The sequence below is a fragment of the Adelges cooleyi genome, unplaced genomic scaffold, assembly GCF_023614345.1.
Source record: "Adelges cooleyi isolate 19-005CV unplaced genomic scaffold, UGA_ACOO_1.1 ACOO_flye_CR_arks_rails_tigmint_CR_PRNA_108, whole genome shotgun sequence".
Classification (NCBI taxonomy): domain Eukaryota; kingdom Metazoa; phylum Arthropoda; class Insecta; order Hemiptera; family Adelgidae; genus Adelges; species Adelges cooleyi.
The window spans coordinates 16560117-16580024 of NW_026095761.1; the positions used below are offsets into that span (position 1 = coordinate 16560117).

The 19908-nt window shown below is 29.8% G+C and overlaps 3 protein-coding genes across 9 annotated transcripts; all 3 read left to right on the top strand.

Moving 5' to 3' along the window:
* The first annotated feature begins 297 nt into the window (after positions 1–297).
* LOC126846816 (uncharacterized) lies at positions 298–3238 on the top strand. Of its 3 annotated transcripts, none has more exons than XM_050586618.1 (3): positions 298–494; positions 2139–2561; positions 2650–3236. In XM_050586618.1, the coding sequence occupies exons 2-3, from the start codon at positions 2150–2152 to the stop codon at positions 3045–3047; spliced, it is 810 nt and encodes a 269-aa protein (XP_050442575.1). In that variant the 5' UTR covers positions 298–494; positions 2139–2149; the 3' UTR covers positions 3048–3236. The 3 variants fall into 3 exon arrangements, with proteins under 3 accessions (XP_050442575.1, XP_050442593.1, XP_050442585.1); XM_050586636.1 differs by having other exon boundaries at positions 487–580; positions 2650–3238; XM_050586628.1 differs by lacking the exon at positions 298–494 and adding an exon at positions 758–1062 and having other exon boundaries at positions 2650–3238.
* A 3234-nt stretch (positions 3239–6472) lies between these two features.
* On the top strand, positions 6473–13299 carry LOC126846760 (acetyl-coenzyme A transporter 1-like). 4 transcript variants are annotated; one of them, XM_050586573.1, is made up of 10 exons: positions 6473–6656; positions 10498–10720; positions 10797–10923; positions 11060–11219; positions 11289–11443; positions 11559–11752; positions 11811–11995; positions 12052–12172; positions 12756–12971; positions 13040–13299. In XM_050586573.1, exons 2-10 carry the CDS (start codon positions 10523–10525, stop codon positions 13247–13249), a joined length of 1566 nt encoding a protein of 521 aa, XP_050442530.1. In that variant the 5' UTR covers positions 6473–6656; positions 10498–10522; the 3' UTR covers positions 13250–13299. The 4 variants fall into 4 exon arrangements, with proteins under 4 accessions (XP_050442530.1, XP_050442515.1, XP_050442522.1 ...); XM_050586558.1 differs by having other exon boundaries at positions 6474–6656; positions 10154–10720; XM_050586565.1 differs by having other exon boundaries at positions 6474–6656; positions 10441–10720.
* An 844-nt stretch (positions 13300–14143) lies between these two features.
* Positions 14144–19908, top strand: LOC126846688 (histone-lysine N-methyltransferase E(z)). 2 transcript variants are annotated; one of them, XM_050586434.1, is made up of 12 exons: positions 14144–14531; positions 14597–14811; positions 15247–15429; positions 15515–15663; positions 15730–15896; positions 15995–16098; positions 16166–16418; positions 16493–16933; positions 17017–17187; positions 17403–17585; positions 19017–19182; positions 19371–19908. In XM_050586434.1, exons 1-12 carry the CDS (start codon positions 14390–14392, stop codon positions 19432–19434), a joined length of 2238 nt encoding a protein of 745 aa, XP_050442391.1. In that variant the 5' UTR covers positions 14144–14389; the 3' UTR covers positions 19435–19908. The 2 variants fall into 2 exon arrangements, with proteins under 2 accessions (XP_050442391.1, XP_050442383.1); XM_050586426.1 differs by having other exon boundaries at positions 16481–16933; positions 19371–19907.

Sequence of the window (19908 nt, forward strand, 5' to 3'; positions counted from 1 at the left end):
TCGGTGGGATAAGGAGGGCTTAAAAGAACTTTGAAAGGAGCCTTGGGGGCTAAGCCCTACACCTGCTACTATGCAAGACTTTTTGAATTTTAAAAAGCACATGACTTATCAACGTTATATATGCTTTGGAAATTGGAATTTAAGAATAGAAAACAGTGAACATTATAACTCATACCTCCCGTCTCATGACTCTCCAGTCCAAGACTCCGGAAACCTATCGTTTGCAGTGTGACCAACAGTGGTCGTTTCGTGATATTCTTTACCACGCGGCATGCGCCCGTTGATAATAATATATGCCGTGGAGGTTTTGACCGCCAAACGTGTAAACAATAATGGGAATATATATAGTAATAACAACAATGGTTTTGACACTGTAGCAGCAGCTGGTGGCCGTCGACATACACGCGTGCAAGCACTCGTTCATAATTTGAATGGTTCCTCCAAATGCGCTACGCCAAGTTTCCGTTCTACAAAGTTATTGGCTAACAGCTTCGGTAAGAACGCTACGTTGTTTGTATTGTGATTATTAATTATTTATTACTATTATTTTTGGTTTTACCATCTAAATAATATATTAACGGTGAGTAATGAGTATGGGCGATACGGAGACGAGCACGACACTGTCGTACTAGTGTCGCAGCGTGTTGTCGCCAACCGATAGTTTCGGATGACAACTATATAGAATTGTTGTAGAAATAATAACATTTTTATAATTTATTTATATTTTATAACCGTTGGGCAACAATAAGAATACAGCAATCTGATTTTATTGTACCGGAGCGGATTTTGATTACATTCTATGATCATCAGCTTACCACGTTGCACCCGAGACGGTCTAATAAGTGATATCATACCACGCGACCGTCGTAAGAAGTGCAATTACCACACAGTTCTTTTTTAGTTATTAATTTAATTACTTACAGAAACCGATTGTTTGACACTTCATAATTATTTTTTATTAATTATTCTCCAAAACAATAATTTTTTTCAGTAATTTATGTGATATCATTTTTAGCCATTGTTCTAATGAAATAATACTGGCCAGTATTATTTTCATTTTAGGTAAAATAATTTTTTTTTTACAAATCTTATCTCTGGCATAAAAATGATGGATTTGATGTATGTAGGTTTTTCGCTTTACTATTTAATTAGATTATTTATAAATATATTATGCACTTTTGACTAATTTTTGTGTACAATTAAATAGGTATATTTTTTAGTAAAATTCTTAGGGTGATCCAATAGGATTAAATTTCATTTTTAAAAATTTTTAATTTAAAATAAAACTACCTAGATTGCATCAGATTAAAAAAGTGTATTTTGACTTATTTTATTATAATTTTGCTGTTGTAATATATTTATTTTATATTGCATACTACAGTGTGTTAATTAAAAGACATTAAATGAAAACTTTGAAACAATCAACTTTCCTTTAGTAATATTATGTAAAATATTCTCGTTAGAATAATTCAGTTGTCCATCATTTAAACTGTATTAATTGAACCAAAGAAAAGTACTAAAAACACTTAACAATCATTAATATATTATATGAATTAAACTAAGAATTTGACATGAAAGAAAATGGTGCAGTTGGCAGATTACAAGATTTGAGTGTTGTATATGTCTTAAACTTAATTTTCAAGTATAGCCCTATTGTTTGAACAAAGAAAATGATTGCTGCCGTATAGGCATATTGGGCCATGAGCCCCCATACGAACTTGTCCAGTGGGGCCCCCCATTTTACATTATATATATTATATTTTGTAAAAAATAATATAGGCACTACTGTAGTGTTGACGACAAGTGAGGTGCAATGAAAAGTTTAATCAAATGTTTATTATTATTATTATTTCTTTTGCATTTTAGATCATAGTTTTATCTTGTATTGTTTACAAATCTCACATATGACACTGTAGTCTTCCTAAATTGTTCTAAAGATTAATTTACATTAATTATTAAACTAAAATCCATATCTTACTGACTGTGGTGTTGTTATTATTTTATATGTAAATGTCCAAGCTATCTTGTCATTGATACTTAAACATTCTTATAATCACAATGATAATATACAATATTAATTGATTGATGTATTGTATTATTGTATTGAATATACATGATATATCAGATTTTTTTTTCAGCCCCAGTTAATATGTCTCCGTTAACATGCAAGTATACCAAAAGGCAAATGAAACTAAACATCTTACGACACAAGCAAAAACTGCTACAAGTTTTAACAGAAATCAATGACACAGTTATAGCACCAAACATAAAAATAGACGCAAAAGACTTAGAGCAATTAGATTTGAGTTATCCTAAAGAAATAAAAAAAGAAATTAAAGAAGAAACAACCACCATTAAAGTGGAATGTATCGATAGTAGCTGTAGTAGTATATCAGATTTGTCTGAGATAAAATGTAATAATAAAACTGACTTATCCAGCAAAGTTCATAGTAGTTCAAACAATTCTTTAACTAGAAGATCGATACGTTTAATCGCTGCGGAACAAGGTCACAAATATAAGTCAGACAGCTGTAAATCTAATGATTCTTTAAACAATCAATGTGAGTTTTTATATTTAATTGTTAATTAAACTTATTTTATAATTAATATGTAATTGCACATTTAATTTAATATGTTTTTCCCAACAAGACATGTACGAATCGGATGGAATTGTGGATATTGAATCAGTGACTGATTGCCTCAAAGAAACATTGATTTCACTTCATGGTTCACAGTCTGCTACAAAATTTCCACAAAACGACTCAAAAAGATATCGATCGCCCAACAATAGGTCCGAGCACAATGCCAAGGAACGAATGTGCCGAGAACTTATAGCTAATCTGTTTTCCGAACTTAGTAAGTTGTGTAGCTACCTGGAGTGCAATCGACGTATCCCGTCTAAACATAGTATACTTTTGGCGGCTAAAAAAGAATGTGATTTGTTGGCACTTTATGAAAAAAGACTGATACTAGAAAAAGAAAAACGCCAGAATTTGAATTATGTCCTATTAAAAAAGTTGGCTTACTTACAAAACCGTGTTTCCTAGTAAAATTTGATTTGTATAGTATTATTATTTATATTTATAGAAGGCCATGATCAATTTTAATTGACATCATTTTATTTTACTAAATTAACATTTATTATAATATATAATTTAGGTAATACATTTTTTTAATTTTAACCGAAAAAAAAACATAAAATTTTGTTTATATATTATGTTCAAAAGAATATCGAGCATTTTTTAAATAAAAATGTTTTTAGTAAAATAAAAATATTATTTTCTACTTGGATTACTGATTTAATATTAATTTGTTTGTAAAATATTTGTATTATTCTGTTTCGTTCTGTAAAATATATGTTATATATTATTAAATATTTATTATAAATATATTACTTCGTTGTTTGATAAAATGTTGAATGATAATAATATTTGAATTATTTTCAATTGTGATTGATTATTCTGTATATTTTTTCTTATGACTGAATTTATCTAGTTGTAGTAGAAAGCTTTTATAAAATAATTTGTTTAAACATCCCTTTTTTTAAATGCTCAAATCCAACCTGTTTAATGGGTTTTTATGTAATTTATAAACTATACATTTTTAAGTAAATCTTTTTTTTTTTATTCTAATCTAACCCTGTTACATTTAAATCTAAAGGGGCAGATTTGAATGTATCTTATCAATATATTAGAATATATATGATATAATTTGTTAATTTTATATAAACTATTTTTCTGTATTTAAAGTAAATATTATAGAACTATGAATATTCTACTCGGTGGAATATTCAAATCCAGCCCACTTCATAATTGTTAATATTTAGTATTATAGCAGATAAAATATTTACAAAAAATTATTAATCAACGTCAGGTTACTTTAATAGAAAAAAAATGGATTTGAATACATTATTTTTGTACTTAAGATTAACGAAGTTTCAAGGATAAAACTTGAGTTGCGAATAATTAATTTTGATACCTATTTGTTTATCACATGATCGGTCAGAATCCGCTGATAACACACCACAAGCACAGTGAAATGAATGTTATCAGCATTATTCAAATGTAGCATTTACCCCGCATTCAAATCTACCCATAAATATAGACTTCGGGATGTAACCTGTAAAAATCGTAACATAAAATAGGTGATAATGAAAAACAGTTTACAATAAATAATGGTTAATAACCTCCAAGTTGAAATTAGTGATCAGCTGATTTTTTTTCAATTATAAATTGTTTAAATATATGTAAACAATTTAACTATAGTCTATAATGAACTAGGTAATATGTCAATGTGATTAAATAAGGCATTTGTATTGATACTACAAACTTAGGAAGAAATATTTATAAAACTACACATTTATTGAGAAAACTAGTATCAAATTTTATAAAGCATTAATTGTAGATCTAATGCTTAAAAACTTTATTCGTGCATTGTTTCACCCAACACTTCTTGATATCTTGAATGTAGATAGTTTTTTGTTTTCGGGGACGCCACGCCACTCCACCCATTTTTTAGGAGTAAAGTATTGGAAATTTTTTACAACAGCTTAATTTAGAGTGAACTATAGTGTATACTTATTAATTGCCATTTTTTTGTCAGAAATTAAACATTTTTTCTACGAGAAAAATTAATTTTGGTTTATTTTAGACCAAAAAGCCAGACAAAATTTCGACTTCATAGGGTGGTCTAATTTCAATTATGTAAAGAGATTCGAGTTCTTTGGCTAATTTAGTATCTTATGTAGAAGCCGATTTTCATTTTAAAAAAATGTCAGTCTCTTGTAATTAAATAAATTAAATTCGCAATTTTTTATTTTTTTACTATAAAAACTCAATTTTTTACATAATAAAGCAAAATATCAAAAATCTGTTTCAACATAACCTATTAGTTGCCAAAGAGTCCGTATGTTTGACAGAATTGGACAATTTTAATTCAACATGTTGTCTGGCTTTTTGGATTAAAACTAAAAAAAAAAAACCGCATGCAATATCCTCAAGGGATATCTTTAGAATAAACGTATTGGCTGCTTAGTAAACACAGATTTTATTTTCTATAATTCTATATAGGTAAAAAAAACATAGTGGGGGGGGGAATAGTGAGGTGGAGTACGTAAAAAATGAAATAATAGATTTTCAGGAATTATTGTAACTGTAAGTGATAAAATTACTTTTAAATAAGTGTTTCGATGCGAATCAACAGAAGGTGAAATATTAAAACATTTATAAAAACATAAAGGCATAAATGTTTAAAATTATAATTTTAGTATTAGGGTAGATACGAGTATGATTGATTGTTTGTCTGTACTACACAAAAGGAACCACGGGGCCTGCCTAAACACTTCCTGTAAGGTAATGCGCCTCAAATCGAACTCCTAAATGTCATGCTTTGGAAGGTCGATGTCCTTCTTCTTGGGGAGGTATCCAAATAACCTACTTTTGAACTTCCTTTTCAGGTAACCACAATAACTAAAGTAAATTAGGTTCTTAAGTCCAAATTTGACATAACGGATACATTATAGTATCATAAAATAGAGATGTTGATTCACTCTCACAGCAACTTAGAAATTTACTACAATCAAAGTGTAATTCCCCTTTTTTTGGGGGGGTTTTCTTTAACCTTCCTTCGGTCGCTAAGTTACACTTAATTTAAGTGTAACAAGAGACCGCACTACCGATGTTATAAAAAAAAGTTTGACTAAAGATTTTTTAGAAAATTTTATGTTATAGCCCCATTCTACAGCTACTTTCAGTCTAAGTTCAAACCATTTTTTATGTATAGATTCACTACATGAAGAAATCTATTCAGCAGCTTTAAATGTATTGTGGGTCCAAAAAAAAATATTAAAACTTAAAACTTCACTGTAAAAACAGCTTTTCAGCTTTGCATCGAAGCTAATATATTAATATAATCTATAAAATAATATAAGAAAACCATTTGCCATTTCGGTTTTTGGTATTTTCGTCATCTGTGGCTTGTGGTCTAGTGCAGCTTGCGTCTTGCAAGGCGCCAACGACAGGCAACTGCTGGTATGATTAAATGAAGTTGTGAACGTTTGCAATTTTGCGAATATCACAGATATAATATATAATAAACTAGATTGCTAACTAGCGATAAGAATTGAAGCCGACGGTCCGCCATTCTGGTGGGATTTATGTGTGTTATCAATGCATATAATATATAACTGTATATATTATTATATCAATATTGTATATAAATGTGATTGTGATAAACATATATAATTCTCGCGTGATAAGGTTCTAATTCCCATCAAGATGGCGGAAAGTGGCTGCTTCAATCTTCTCTATTGGTGGCATGTACAGTTAGCAATCTGGTTTATTATATATATCTATGGCGAATATAGACATAATAATTTGAGGTTATTAGTTAAAAAACATGCGCGATCCGGCAAAACGTTATATTTTGACAATCGTGATACGTTATCAATTGTGATTCGATATTACTTATTATCACGAGTAGTCGAATAAATATATTATATAAATAATATTTGTTTAGCAGAACGGTTAGGAATTTAGGATACAGAGTTAATATTTTGAAAAAGTACATAGTCCAGAAAATGTTTTCCATAGATATCTCGTGTAACAGTTTTATTAGTATACATCTAATAAATTGTTAAAGATTTCATTTTGAAGATGGTAAGTTTTAAAATGTTTTTAATACTCAGTCAATGCTAAATGATTATTACAGATTTTTGTTTTTTGAATATGTGATTTAAAATAAATGTTCTATATTTATTTTTACGTTATTTAAAAAAAATATTGCAAATTTAATTTACAAATTAATATAGTATTAGTACTTTGTAGTACATTCTCTCCTCGACATTTTATGTGTATCAAGAGAAACTTTGTTGGAATCAACATAGTATTTCTAATATTTTGGTAATCCGCGATGCAACGTAAATACGATTTATTAATTTTTTTACAAATACATATAATAAAATAAAAAGAATATTGTTTTTTATTGTACGGTGTACCGTAATTCTATACCGTCCCGGATTGTAGGAACGGTATAGAATTAACAAGTAGGAAATCATTTTGTTCCTTTTTTTTTTTATTAATATCAAAGCTCAAATACATAGCTACAAACAGGAAATTGCGTTTTAAATTGCCGTTATTTAAAAAAAATGTTTTATAGTTTTTTCCTAAAAAAAAAACGTTTTTAATATGCTATGTAATTTTTGAGAAAAAAGTTGGCGAGTAGATCGATAAGGCGAAGTTAACGTACGTTTTTATTAGACATTTATCAGACGCTTTCATTAGGCGGCCTCTATGACTAGGCATGGCGTCATCTGGGGGGGGGGCAGACGGGGGCATCTGCCCTACCCTTGATTTTTATGGGCTTGTCAAAGTTTTGGTACGTAAGGCCGTAAATGGCTGAACTGACTACCGAGTATACCAGGGGGTGGCTATAGTAGTTTTAATGTGCTGCAAAAAGTGGTAGTCAGTCTGCCAAGATAGAAGAAAATAATTATCGTTCAATAAATCGTGGTGATGAGATATCAATGATAACAGTATTTTGAAAAAATATTGTTTTTAAATTCGATAAAATATATTAAATTTATTATTATTAATTTGTATATAAGTTATATACGTTTTAGCTATTTATTTGTATTAATTAACAACAATGCCTAGATGTTTTATTTGTTCAACAATAAAGACTTTTTTTTTCCTTTATGTAGTCATACTGGTTTTAGTCCTACTTTTTACTTCGCTCTTGCGTACAAGCTAGTATATGTTAGTTTATCTTTTTATATTATTATTCTATTTAAAGTATACACATAATAAATATGAAGGTTTATAATATTTGTGTTATTACTTACTTAGCTCATAACTTATTTTGTTTTAAGTTTGTAAATTTGTTTCACAAAAATAATAACAAATTATTAAAACAACTAGGTACCAATATACAGTGTTCCAAATCACCCAAAATCTTCTATTTGACCCAGGTTGATGATACTCTGCATATCCTGTGCACACGCTGATGATTTGAAATAAGATACTCTTGTATAATTAATGTTTAACTTCATAACAATATTATTGCGCATTAAGCCAGTTTTGTATCCCCACTTGTACTGCGTCAAGGTTTCTATTTCTAGAATATTTTACTAAATTGTATTCGTGACTAAAACAAACGCATGTATTAATGTAATTATGGCTAAACAAATTATATCGGTAACTAAATTTTAAATAATTTAAATTGTATTTCTTTATTTTCTTGCCTTGTCTCGTACAAATGCGGTCTGCCAACTGCAAATCACATTTCTTAGTATATCACAATATCTATTCCTCACAACTCCATGCCTTTATTTTAAGTACTTAGCTTCACAATGGAACTCACAAGAGTGTCAGGATAGACTATTAGACTTCCGTTTTTGAACATTATTTTAATTTAAAGACACGTAAATAACACTCCTCTCAGACTAGTCGTATGCACAATATTTGATTTGATGCTACTGACCAAAATACTGATAACTCAAAATATATGATTGAACAAATAACTAATCGGTGATTTTCACAAGTCGATAACACCAATTCAGTTTGAAAAACATTAAAATCGATTGTCAGATAATTATTTTCATGACTAATTTAACGTCTAAAGTATCCCATTACTAAAGTATCTATTATTGAGTTGCATAACACTATTAATAATAATTAACATTTTGATTTATCTTTTATTATTGATTATCGCCGGACAAACCAATACTTATCAACATAATCAGTTTTGACTTCGAAGCTTAGATGTCATTAAATAAATTACATTGTATACATTGGTGGTTGTATTTTCACATGACAATTCATAGTTTTATTAATCATGTGGGGATGCAGGCAAAATGTTGCCCGGCCGATGACCAATGGACGGCGGTCGGTAGTTGCGGTGTCGTATATATGAAACGCGTATTGCCTATAGTCGAATGCTTATGAAAATGTCCCCTGGTAGGAAGCTACCAATTTGTGCACTTTTATTGTTTTATCCATGATATTTATTGTTTTTTCTATGATTTATCATATATACATGACGGTGTTATCATCACTTAACCTAACATTTTAATACATATCATGGAAAAATGACGTATCATTTTTACTTTTTATGAAATTGTACACAAAATGGTTGCCTCCCAGGTGGGGACATTTTTCGATCTGAATATGCGTTCCATATATTGAGTTCAGTGCTTTGAAGTTTGATCACATGGTAGATAGGTATAGGTACACCCGCCATAGGTATATTAGTCCTCGAGATAAAAAAATGTTTACGGCGTGTTTCCCTAATTTCAGCTTTTGATCGAACTTTTGAATGTTATCTTAAATAGAACTACACATCTTAAATCAAAGCGTATCGCAAAAGTTCATGACCTAAAAACATATTTGAATTATTATTTCGTATCGAATTTCAGCCCATACTGACTGCATAGCCGAAAAGTCCGATCTCTACTTACCATAACATGTTGCCAAAAAATAATTCAATTATTAGTATTTTCCTGGTTGTTATGGAGTTGAAATTTATAAATCTGTCGAAAGGAGTCGAGGGTTCGGCCTATAGAGTGTGAGGTTAAATTTACGATTATGTTTGAGATTGAGTTGTTTGTAAGTATACTTGCTGATGGCGAAATTTGGAAAAAACGACAGACAAGTTGTCGATTTTTCTTGATTCGGGAAAACATTTTCGTTATAGACACTTGTCATATTTATTGGATTGCGTGTTACGAGGCACCCTGTATGATAGATTTCTGTGGCTAGTACACAATATATTTTAATCAGTTGTGTGCAATTATTGAATTGGATTTTTCTCTGTAATGACCGTTTAAAATCGACGATTAGTCTGATTATTGGATTGACACTTACAGGCTTGCAATCGCTTCATTTATGCATTTCTAGATGATAATTTTGTATAGCATTTGGCTTAGTTCGTAGCAGAGAGTATTTGTCTAATGACAAACTATCCGATGCAGAGCAGAATTTCACAGTGTATGTGGAAGTAATAATTTTTTTTTGTTCTTCGAACACCGATTTTTTTTTTGTTTCACAAACCGTGCGTAACCCTAAAACACTACTACGCTGATTTTTAATCGAACTGTATCATCGTTTAAACTATTGCGAACGCTGTGCAATTTAATTACGATGTTCTCGTGTTTCAGACAATTAAAACACCAAACCGCCTGGCTGTCTCCGCAGATATAATTAATACATTTTTTTACTGAATTCTCACAATAAAAATGTTTTTAAAGACATCAACTCGTCCGCTAAATTGACGATTTCACCGTCGTCGTAGGTTGTGAAAACGATTAACTTGCATTTATTTATTTTCATAGCGCGTTAAAAAATAGTTGTAGGTTTTTTTGCCACTAGGCTTTTGTTTGTAGAGATCAGAATGTCACTTACATTGTTTTATGGGTTTATTTCTAACGTTTCTACTTCCGTCCAGTTGCTGCCATCCAGCTACCTTTAACTTACTCGAATTAAAATTATTATTTTAAACAAGTATTCTATAAATAATAAACCAAACTATGGAAGAGTCCGTGAGTTGTATTGACGAATCGATTAGCACAAAAAACAACTTCTCAGTCAAACCGAGGATGAGAAAAGACAAGTTAAATATTGCAATATTGTTGTTGTTGTACACTTTGCAAGGAGTTCCCATGGGTTTCTCGTTGGCCATACCAATACTATTACAAAACTCGCACTCTTTATCCTTTACCGATCAAGTGAGTTGAAAAAGAAACACAATGGTTTACTTACATATTATTGTATTATACATTTTTTAATCGTTTCATTTTGCAGGCTAAATTCAGCGTCGTAGTTTGGCCATACAGCATGAAACTGTTGTGGGCACCAATAATCGATTCGATTTTTTTACCTAAATTAGGTCGGCGAAAATCATGGCTAATTCCCATACAATATTTATTAGGTGAGCATATTGTGGTTGTTTATTTATCAATCTGCAACTACATAATATACCTTATTTTTAAATTGCATTTGCCAATTGTGTGTACCATATAATTATGTAGTCGATGTAATTTTTACAAATGTATTATTATACCTAGGTGTTTCACTTATCGCTTTGGGCTTCAATATCAACCAATGGGTGGTCAATACAAACAAACCAGAAATATTCATGTTAGCTGCTATGGTTTTTTGTTTAAATTTTCTTGCAGCTACTCAGGACATTGTGGTCGATGGATGGGCGTTGTCAATGTTAAGAAAGTCCGTTTACAATATCATTGAGCTTCATAAATATACTTTTTAATACATTTGCTCACTTTTCTAATTTAGAGAAAATATTGGATATGCTTCAATGTGTAATGGTGCGGGCCAAGCATTCGGCATATTTATGGGTTACGTCTTGCTAATTATGTTGGAGTCCGAGAAGTTTTGCAACAAATGGTTACGTTTGACTCCACAGCCAGGAGGCATAATTACGTTGCAGGGTAACTTAATTATAAAACCATGTCTAATGTTAAAATAGTCAATAGATGTAATTATTTTTTAGACACGTGACACGTTTGTTATTATTATTATTATTATAATTTTGTTTTATTTAAGGATATTGTTACTTTTGGGGATGCGCGTTTATAATAGTCACTTCTTTGGTGGCTATTTTTAAAAGTGAAAAAGATTGGAAGAACATATTAAATTGTAATCAGTATTACAACATAGGGGAAACGTACCAGTTGCTTTTAAATATAATGAAATTACCGAATATAAGACTGTTTGCTGTTATTTTAATTACAATAAAAGTATGATTTTTTTTTTGTAGAACTACCTAATTATAATAATGTAACATAAATGTTTTAGGTAAGTTTTAGCTCTGTTGATGCTGCATTTAACTTGAAGTTAATCGATGGAGGAGTTTCTAAAGATGATATAGCAGCAATTGAGCTATTATTAATGCCTATTCGCATAATTTTACCATTTCTTATAACCAAGTTTACTTCAGCTTCTAGACCGTTGGACAATTATCTAAATACAATGCTACTTCGGTAAATAAATTATTTTAAATAAAAAAATGTTTATACTAATATGTTATTTGATTTAGATTGTTGGTTGGTGCAGCTAGCGTGGGCATCATTTACATTACTCCGTACTTTACGATGCATTATTCAAATTACATTTTGATTTATAAAATTACTTTAGTCATTGTTTATTTTTTACACGAGGTAAATCCATTTTTAATTTTTATCATATTTTAATTGTTTATACGTTAGGGTGGTCCTGGTTATAAAACTTTTTTTGTTTTTTGACCTACAACCCTCCAAGTTTCTTTATTATCTTTAAGCACTTGGGTAAGCCAAATTTAAATTGATTTCACAAATCACAATAAGAAAACATGTTTCAAAACCTTTGGAACACCTTTTTCATTTTTCTATAAATTTTAGGCCATCATTATATAGCAGCTGTGTTTATGTAATTAGCATGAGGCTTGGCTGGTGTTGCAAAACTTAATTTTATATTACGTTAAAAATTATTAACTTGCGATGGACGGAGTGGGCTAAGGCGGCGGTTCCAATGCGCGCATCGTCACCAATTCTAACCCGCTCATCCCCCTACAAAAACTTGGTAGAAAACAACGGTTCAACAAAGCCCATTCTGCCAAGCAGGCGTACGAACTTTGCCTTTAGGCCTACTCCTGGACATTAGCCATATGAAAAAAAAAAAAAAAAACGCTATATTAAACTAAACTGGTATGATTATTTTGATTGATGTGTAAATTTATCTTACTTTTAAAAATGTTTTTGTCAGTTGGTGGTATGTGTTATGACTTTAAATGCAATGGCTTTTTACGCACGTGTTAGCGATCCAAAAATTGGAGGTACGAATATGACATTATTGAATACCATTGGAAATTTAGGAACTTCATGGACCAAAACTGGTGCTTTATGGTTGATTGATGTATTTACTTACAAGCAATGCACAAGTGATAATGCCAATAAGTGTTTATATAAATATGATACCAATGTGAGTCATGACCCCGTAGACGTAAAAAGAATAGATGTAAAGAAGACTGTTTTTTTTTCTTGTTGTAGATTTGTAACAAGTCTGGTGGAACTTGTAGCATGTCTGTTGATGGATTCTATGTAGAGACTTTTTTGTGTACAATTTATGGAGTAATATGGTATTGCTATTTTAGAAAAACCATAAAGAAATTGCAGGCAATCAATTTAGAAGAATGGCATGTCAATCTTAGAAAAAAGGAAAAGCTTAACTTTATGACCAGTAATGTTAATCAAGGATAATAATGCAATAAAATTAATATTTATTATTTAAATTACAAAATTTAATTATATAGGGTATTTTTATATATATTAATGTATAAAAAAAAATAATAATAATAATAATACTAATTGTGTATTACATTAATTGTATTATTATTACTGTTTTATTGAATAATGTATATAATATAGTTTTTATAATTTATTTTAATAAGTAAAGTATTTTGCTTTTTATTCTTTTTTTTTTTTACTAAAAAATGTTTTACATTTTTCGATATTTTATGATGAAATAATGTTGTTAATTAAACAATAATAAGTTTTTCTTTTTATTTGTAATTAAATTATAATTAGTGTTGAATAAAATTTGTTCATTAATACTATTTTGCAATTGTTTTTTACAAACTATAAATTAAAAAATTAAATTGTCTTAAATTCTCCCACCTAAGTGCTGTTTGGCTCGTTATATGCAGTAAAAACACTTAAGGATATTGGATATTAATTTTCATAGCAGCTACTAACAATTTTTAGTCATCAATCGCTGAAACTTTAATTTAAATATACCTGAAGTGTAGCATAGCGTTGAAATTTGATAAGTTACTTAGGAGTAAGGAACATTGTAGCATTAAGTATAATTAAAATTAATGTAAATTAGTAATACTATTACTACCTACTTATACTCTTTCTTTTATAGTCGACATAAGTTAGAGTTCAACTTGAGAAAAACGACCAACATTTCCTATCAATATCATTAATACGGTTATCACTTATCAGCTGAAAACTACGAGCAAGAATTAGGTTATGAATTTTCGCGGTTGGAATGAATATGATGTTAAGAACGATATTCGTTTAGCAGGAAGTATGATAAATATTATACGTAATAATAGGTGTACAAATTTTATAAAACGGAAGAAACGTTTTTTTAAAAAAAAGTTTGTTTACACAATATCGTAATCTTTTTAACAAAAAATTTTGTTGTTATAACATTACAATGTTATTTTGCAATAAACAATATTATGGTTTTATAAATAAGATGACATATTTTTAAAATTTTTTGTCGTAAACTAATTACTATGCAAGTAAAGTGAACAATACATTTTCAAACAACGTGTGACTGTTTGCACTCTTTGTACTCTCATCGAGTTGATTTCGTTAAATATACCCATAATGTCAGAAAAAAAAGCCAAAAATAATGCAGACTGGAAAAAACGAGTTAAGGCTGAATACTTTAGATTACTACAGGCTAAAAAAGCGAAAAAAGACGACGATAATATATTGGCTTGTATTAACAATCAGAAAAAATTATGTGGTACGTTATTGTGATTTTACAAAATGAACATATTTTAACTTGAATGACAAATTATTCTTATTTAGATAAAAAAGCAAACGAGCTCAAACGTTTACAATCTAGAAAGGCTATTTGGGAATGTCGACCATATACCGAAACTGTATCTAGAGCTAAGCGTTCCGAAGTGTCTAAAATAGATGGTGCCGGTGAAGACAGTATGAGTGTACCAATCAAAATAATCAATGCTGTAGCACCTATACCAACTATGTACATCTGGGCTCCAATTCAATCAAATTTTATGGTAATATAATTATTGAACTTGGTGTAAGGGAATTACAAAATTTTAGTTCATAGTACAATTCACAGAAATGTTAATCAGATATTCTTGAATTTATGTATTAAAATACATTATTTGCTTTAACTTAAATGATTTTAGAAAAGATAGCTTTTCCTGTATTAGCGTTTTTTAACATTAATCAATTTTACTTCGCTAAGAGTAACATAAACTGTTGATGTTAAACAAATTGATGATCTTGTATAGTAAGTAATTCAAGAAATTATAGTGCAAATAGTTTCATGTCCTTTCAAAAAAAAAAAAACCATACTTATACTCTATTTGAAATAAGAGCGGTCCGGGTTGCGCATGGGCGTGGGTTTGTTCTGAAGCATTGCATCGCGCAGACCGCTCTTATTCTGAATAGGGTATAGATATAGTTTTATAAAATTTGTTTTATAGGTCGAGGATGAGACGGTGTTGCATAATATTCCATACATGGGCGATGAGGTATTAGATCAAGATGGTTCGTTTATTGAAGAACTGTTAAAAAATTATGACAATAAAGTCCACGACGATGACGCATCAAATTTTCTCGACGACCAAGTTTTTGTTGATTTAGTACATGCACTCATACCATTTCAGGTAAAAAATTTTATTTTATTTAGTAGCTTTATGTTAACATATTAATTATTAATTTAAATATTTATAAACCTTTTTATAATTTCAGCAAGAAGAAGACAAAGATCAAGCATCTCAATCTCCAAAGCCTGTTGTTAAAAATGGAAAAGAAGAGCGACCATTTCCAAGTATGGCAATATTTGAAGCTATGTCGGCTGCGTTTCCTGATAAAGGGTCTCCTGAAGATTTTAAAGAAAAGTATGGTGTTTAAAATTAATAATATGTTGTGATGATATTATTATATTTATTAACATGTTTTTATAGATATGTTGAATTGACTTCATGTACTGATCCTAATAATGCTCAACCTTCTCAATGCACCCCAAATATAGATGGCCCAACAGCAGAATCGGTTCCAAAAGAACAAACTATACATTCATTTTTTAATCTTTTTTGTCGGCGTTGTTATAAATATGATTGCGTTTTACATAGTAAATATATTATTTACTTTTTAATTCAATCATTTACAATAAATCATAAGAAAAGTTATAAAGAATACCTAATTTCTTATTTCATTTATTTATTTTAGAACTTAAAGAGCATGATTCTGGAACTAATTTACCTATAGGATTGAAAGGGCCGTTGCTGAAACCATTTTCAAGTCATTGTAGTCCTGATTGCTATATGTTGCTAGTAAAAATCAAATTAAATTAAATATTTTTAAAAAAATTTTAAAAATCAATCATGGATTTTCTATTAGGACGGGATGAAAGAAAAATTAGCGGCTATTGCAGAAATCAAAGCAGAAAAACAAAAACAAGCCGACAGAGACGAGGAGAGTTGTAGGGAAGTCCAAAGGTCAGTGCCTACGTCCAACTCTAATAATGTTCCAGAAATATCACTGCAAAATGAAGTTTGTGATAAGCCTGCAATTTCTGTTAAGTTATCAAAGAAAGACAGTTCAGATTGGGGTAATGATGCGAGTTCCGAAGACAGTAGAGATAGCAGTAAAGGTAATAATTGATATCAAACGATAAAACATTTTTCGAAATGTATAAAAACTGTTTTACAACAGATGGTGAAGTAGATATGGAAGATCCATTTTCAACAAAAACATCTTTCTCTTTATTGCCGCGGATGAGGACCGAAGATAAGCAAGTGTGGACTGGATCTGATCAATCGATATTTCGCGCACTACGTCGTACTTTTCTAAATAATTATTGTGCCATTGCTCAGATGATGTTGACAAAAACTTGTCAACAAGTGTACGAGTTTGCTCAAAATGAAAATGATGATGTTACTGTAGAAGAAGCAATTAGTGAATTAACACCTCCTAGAAAAAAAAAGAAGAAACTGCGTTTGTGGCAAACGCATTGTCGTAAAGTTCAATTAAAGCGAGATTCTGCGTCTAACCACCTTTATAACTACACTCCGTGTTCTCATCCACCTAATCAAGGATGCGATTCTTCGTGTCCTTGTGTATTGGCACAAAATTTCTGTGAAAAATTTTGTAAATGTAGTTCAGATTGTAAGTATATATCCAAACCAAGAGTACTATTTGATGTATTAATATAGTTACCGAAATGTATTAATTTAAAATTATTCGTATAGGTCAGAATAGATTCCCTGGATGTCGCTGTCGTGCCCAGTGTAACACAAAACAATGTCCTTGTTATTTGGCTGTCCGTGAATGTGATCCAGATTTATGTCTCACTTGTGGTGCCGATCAATTTGATATAGACCACATAACATGTAAAAATGTCAGCGTTCAAAGAGGCTTACGTAAGTACATTTTAATTGTATGTTATATGCTGTGTATACTTGCCTGCTACTTTTGTATGTATGCGTACTCAACCAAAACCATGTTTCTGTCGATAAAATGCATGAGTTTATCATTTTGTCTACATTCACAGCGTATAACTATAAGACTACGTTACTGTTTCTAAGCACTGCTAAGTGTTTTGATGAACTGATTAAATTTGTATTTATTAATCTAGGTAAACACTTGTTGATGGCTCCTTCTGATGTCGCTGGATGGGGTATATTTTTAAAGGATTCAGCTCAGAAAAATGAATTTATATCAGAATATTGTGGAGAAATAATTACTCAAGACGAAGCAGATAGACGTGGAAAAGTTTATGATAAATATATGTGCAGTTTCTTATTCAATTTAAATCATGGTAAGAAAGGACATCTAAGGATACAAATGTTCTAATTTTTTCTTTCAGTAAATCATGTTTGTGTTTTTTAGCTTTGATTCTTAGCTCAAAAATTAATGGTTTTACGTTATTTAAAAAAAAAATTTTCTTTTAACTTTATTGTTTCTTGTTAATTTTATGAACTGTACTAAATTTCTTCATAAAGAAAATCTAAAAATCAGAAATCATACCCATTAGTATTTTTTAAGGCAAAAATTAATAAATGTATTCCTTCTCCTTCAAAATCGGAAAAAACATCCTACAAATTTACACATTTTTCGACTTAAAATTACGGCACACTATCTTTTTTAAAAAAAAATATTGAATTACTTCCAAATTTGTGTGGAAGTCATACAGTATTAACGATATATAATGGAAAACTAAAAAAATATTAACCCTGATTCACAAAAAAAAAAAATATATAAAAACTTTTTCTTTATTTCACTTTTTTAAGTGTAATTTCAGAATTAAAGGTTGAAAAATAGCCTTAAGGTAGATCTAGTGGGCCATACTAGATTTTATTATATTTGCGAATATTTTAAAAATCTTAAGTCAACATTTTTATGAAAAAAATCCCCCCCCCCCAAAAAAAATCCTATAATAATCGAAAAACATGATTACAAACACAACAATTCTTATAAAATTGTACGTTATTAATACTTGTTTATATTTACTAAGATTTTTATTGATTTTAAAAATTTCTATGTATTAAAAATGTTTACAGGGTGATGAATTTTTTGAAAATAATAGAAATTTTGCAGATTTTTAAAAATATTCTTCTGTTATTTTTTTAGAATATTTATAATTTTTTAATCATAGAAATAATAAAAACTTGGGACAGAGTGGCTGAGTGACCTAAGGCGGTGGTTCCAATGCGCACATAGTCGCCGGTTCAAACCCCGTTCATCCCCCTACCAAAAACTTGGAAGAAACCTACGGGTGATCAGCCCATTCTGCCAAGCATGCGTCCAAACTAGGCCTTCGAGCCTATTCCTGGACATTTACGCCATACAAAAAAAAAAAATATATATATTTATATTAACTTAAAAAGTTAATAAAATACATTTATTACTATTAAAATAAAAATAAATAAATTAAAAAATCTGAATCTGGGATCACATTTTATTTTTACTAAGAAAACCCCAAAGAATCAATATGATTATAAACATTATTTATTGGCTTTAAAATTATTTCTACCAATTTGCTCTGTTCCCACTAAACCCTACTATGCTTTCTTTTTCAAAATACACAGACATTCTACCGCTAAACTGTAATTACTCACCACCGTGTATTAACAGGCGATGAAGGCCTAACGCTGCCATCATGAGATGGTTTCTACTATACTATAATTACTAGCAGTCATTAATGTCACCTGCACACTCACAAATTGTACAACAACCTTTTTTTTTTTAGATTACGTGGTAGATGCTACACGGAAAGGTAATAAAATAAGATTTGCTAATCATTCGATAAATCCAAATTGTTATGCAAAAGTTATGATGGTAAATGGCGACCATCGTATTGGTATCTTCGCAAAACGTGCCATACAACCCGGTGAAGAACTGTTCTTTGATTATAGGTAAAAATTGAAAATATTCAGTGGCGTAGTTGTAAAGTTATACTCTGTGTGTATTCACCTTTCACTTCTTATGTATGCATGCACTCAGCATTGCGGGAGGTGGGTACACACAGTGTATACCATAATGACTACACTACTGAAAATATAACATATATAATACTTAAAATTGTTTTTTTTTTGGTTATTAGATACGGACCAACTGAACAATTGAAATTTGTCGGAATCGAAAGAGAAATGGAATTTTTACCTTAGTGATAATTTAATTAATTTCATTACTTTATTCATCACATTGTTGGTTATTAGTTTTTAGCAATAATTATCTGTCATGTTTGATTTATATGAAATTTTTCAAGCCATGATAATCTGACGACTGGCTTAGAAAAATAATTAAGCCAAAATGCATTTCTATTGCATCACATTAATTTGGTGTGTAAAGTATAATTTTTCAGAATATTGTGTTATAGTTAGCCAAGAGTTGATCTATTTTAAATATGTGTGTATATTTCGTGTTGGTGACATAATCAATAATTAGTTATTACTGTTTTTATTATATTTTTTATTTCCTAACTTATTTTCATTATTGTTGACTAAATTAACTCAGTTTTTAAAAATTCAATCTTTAGTTCAAGCCTTTTAAAATCTCAAAAAAATTATTTTGTGTGATACATACAGCATACCAACTACATATCAAGACTTCATCTATAGTTTATTAAAAAATACATTTTA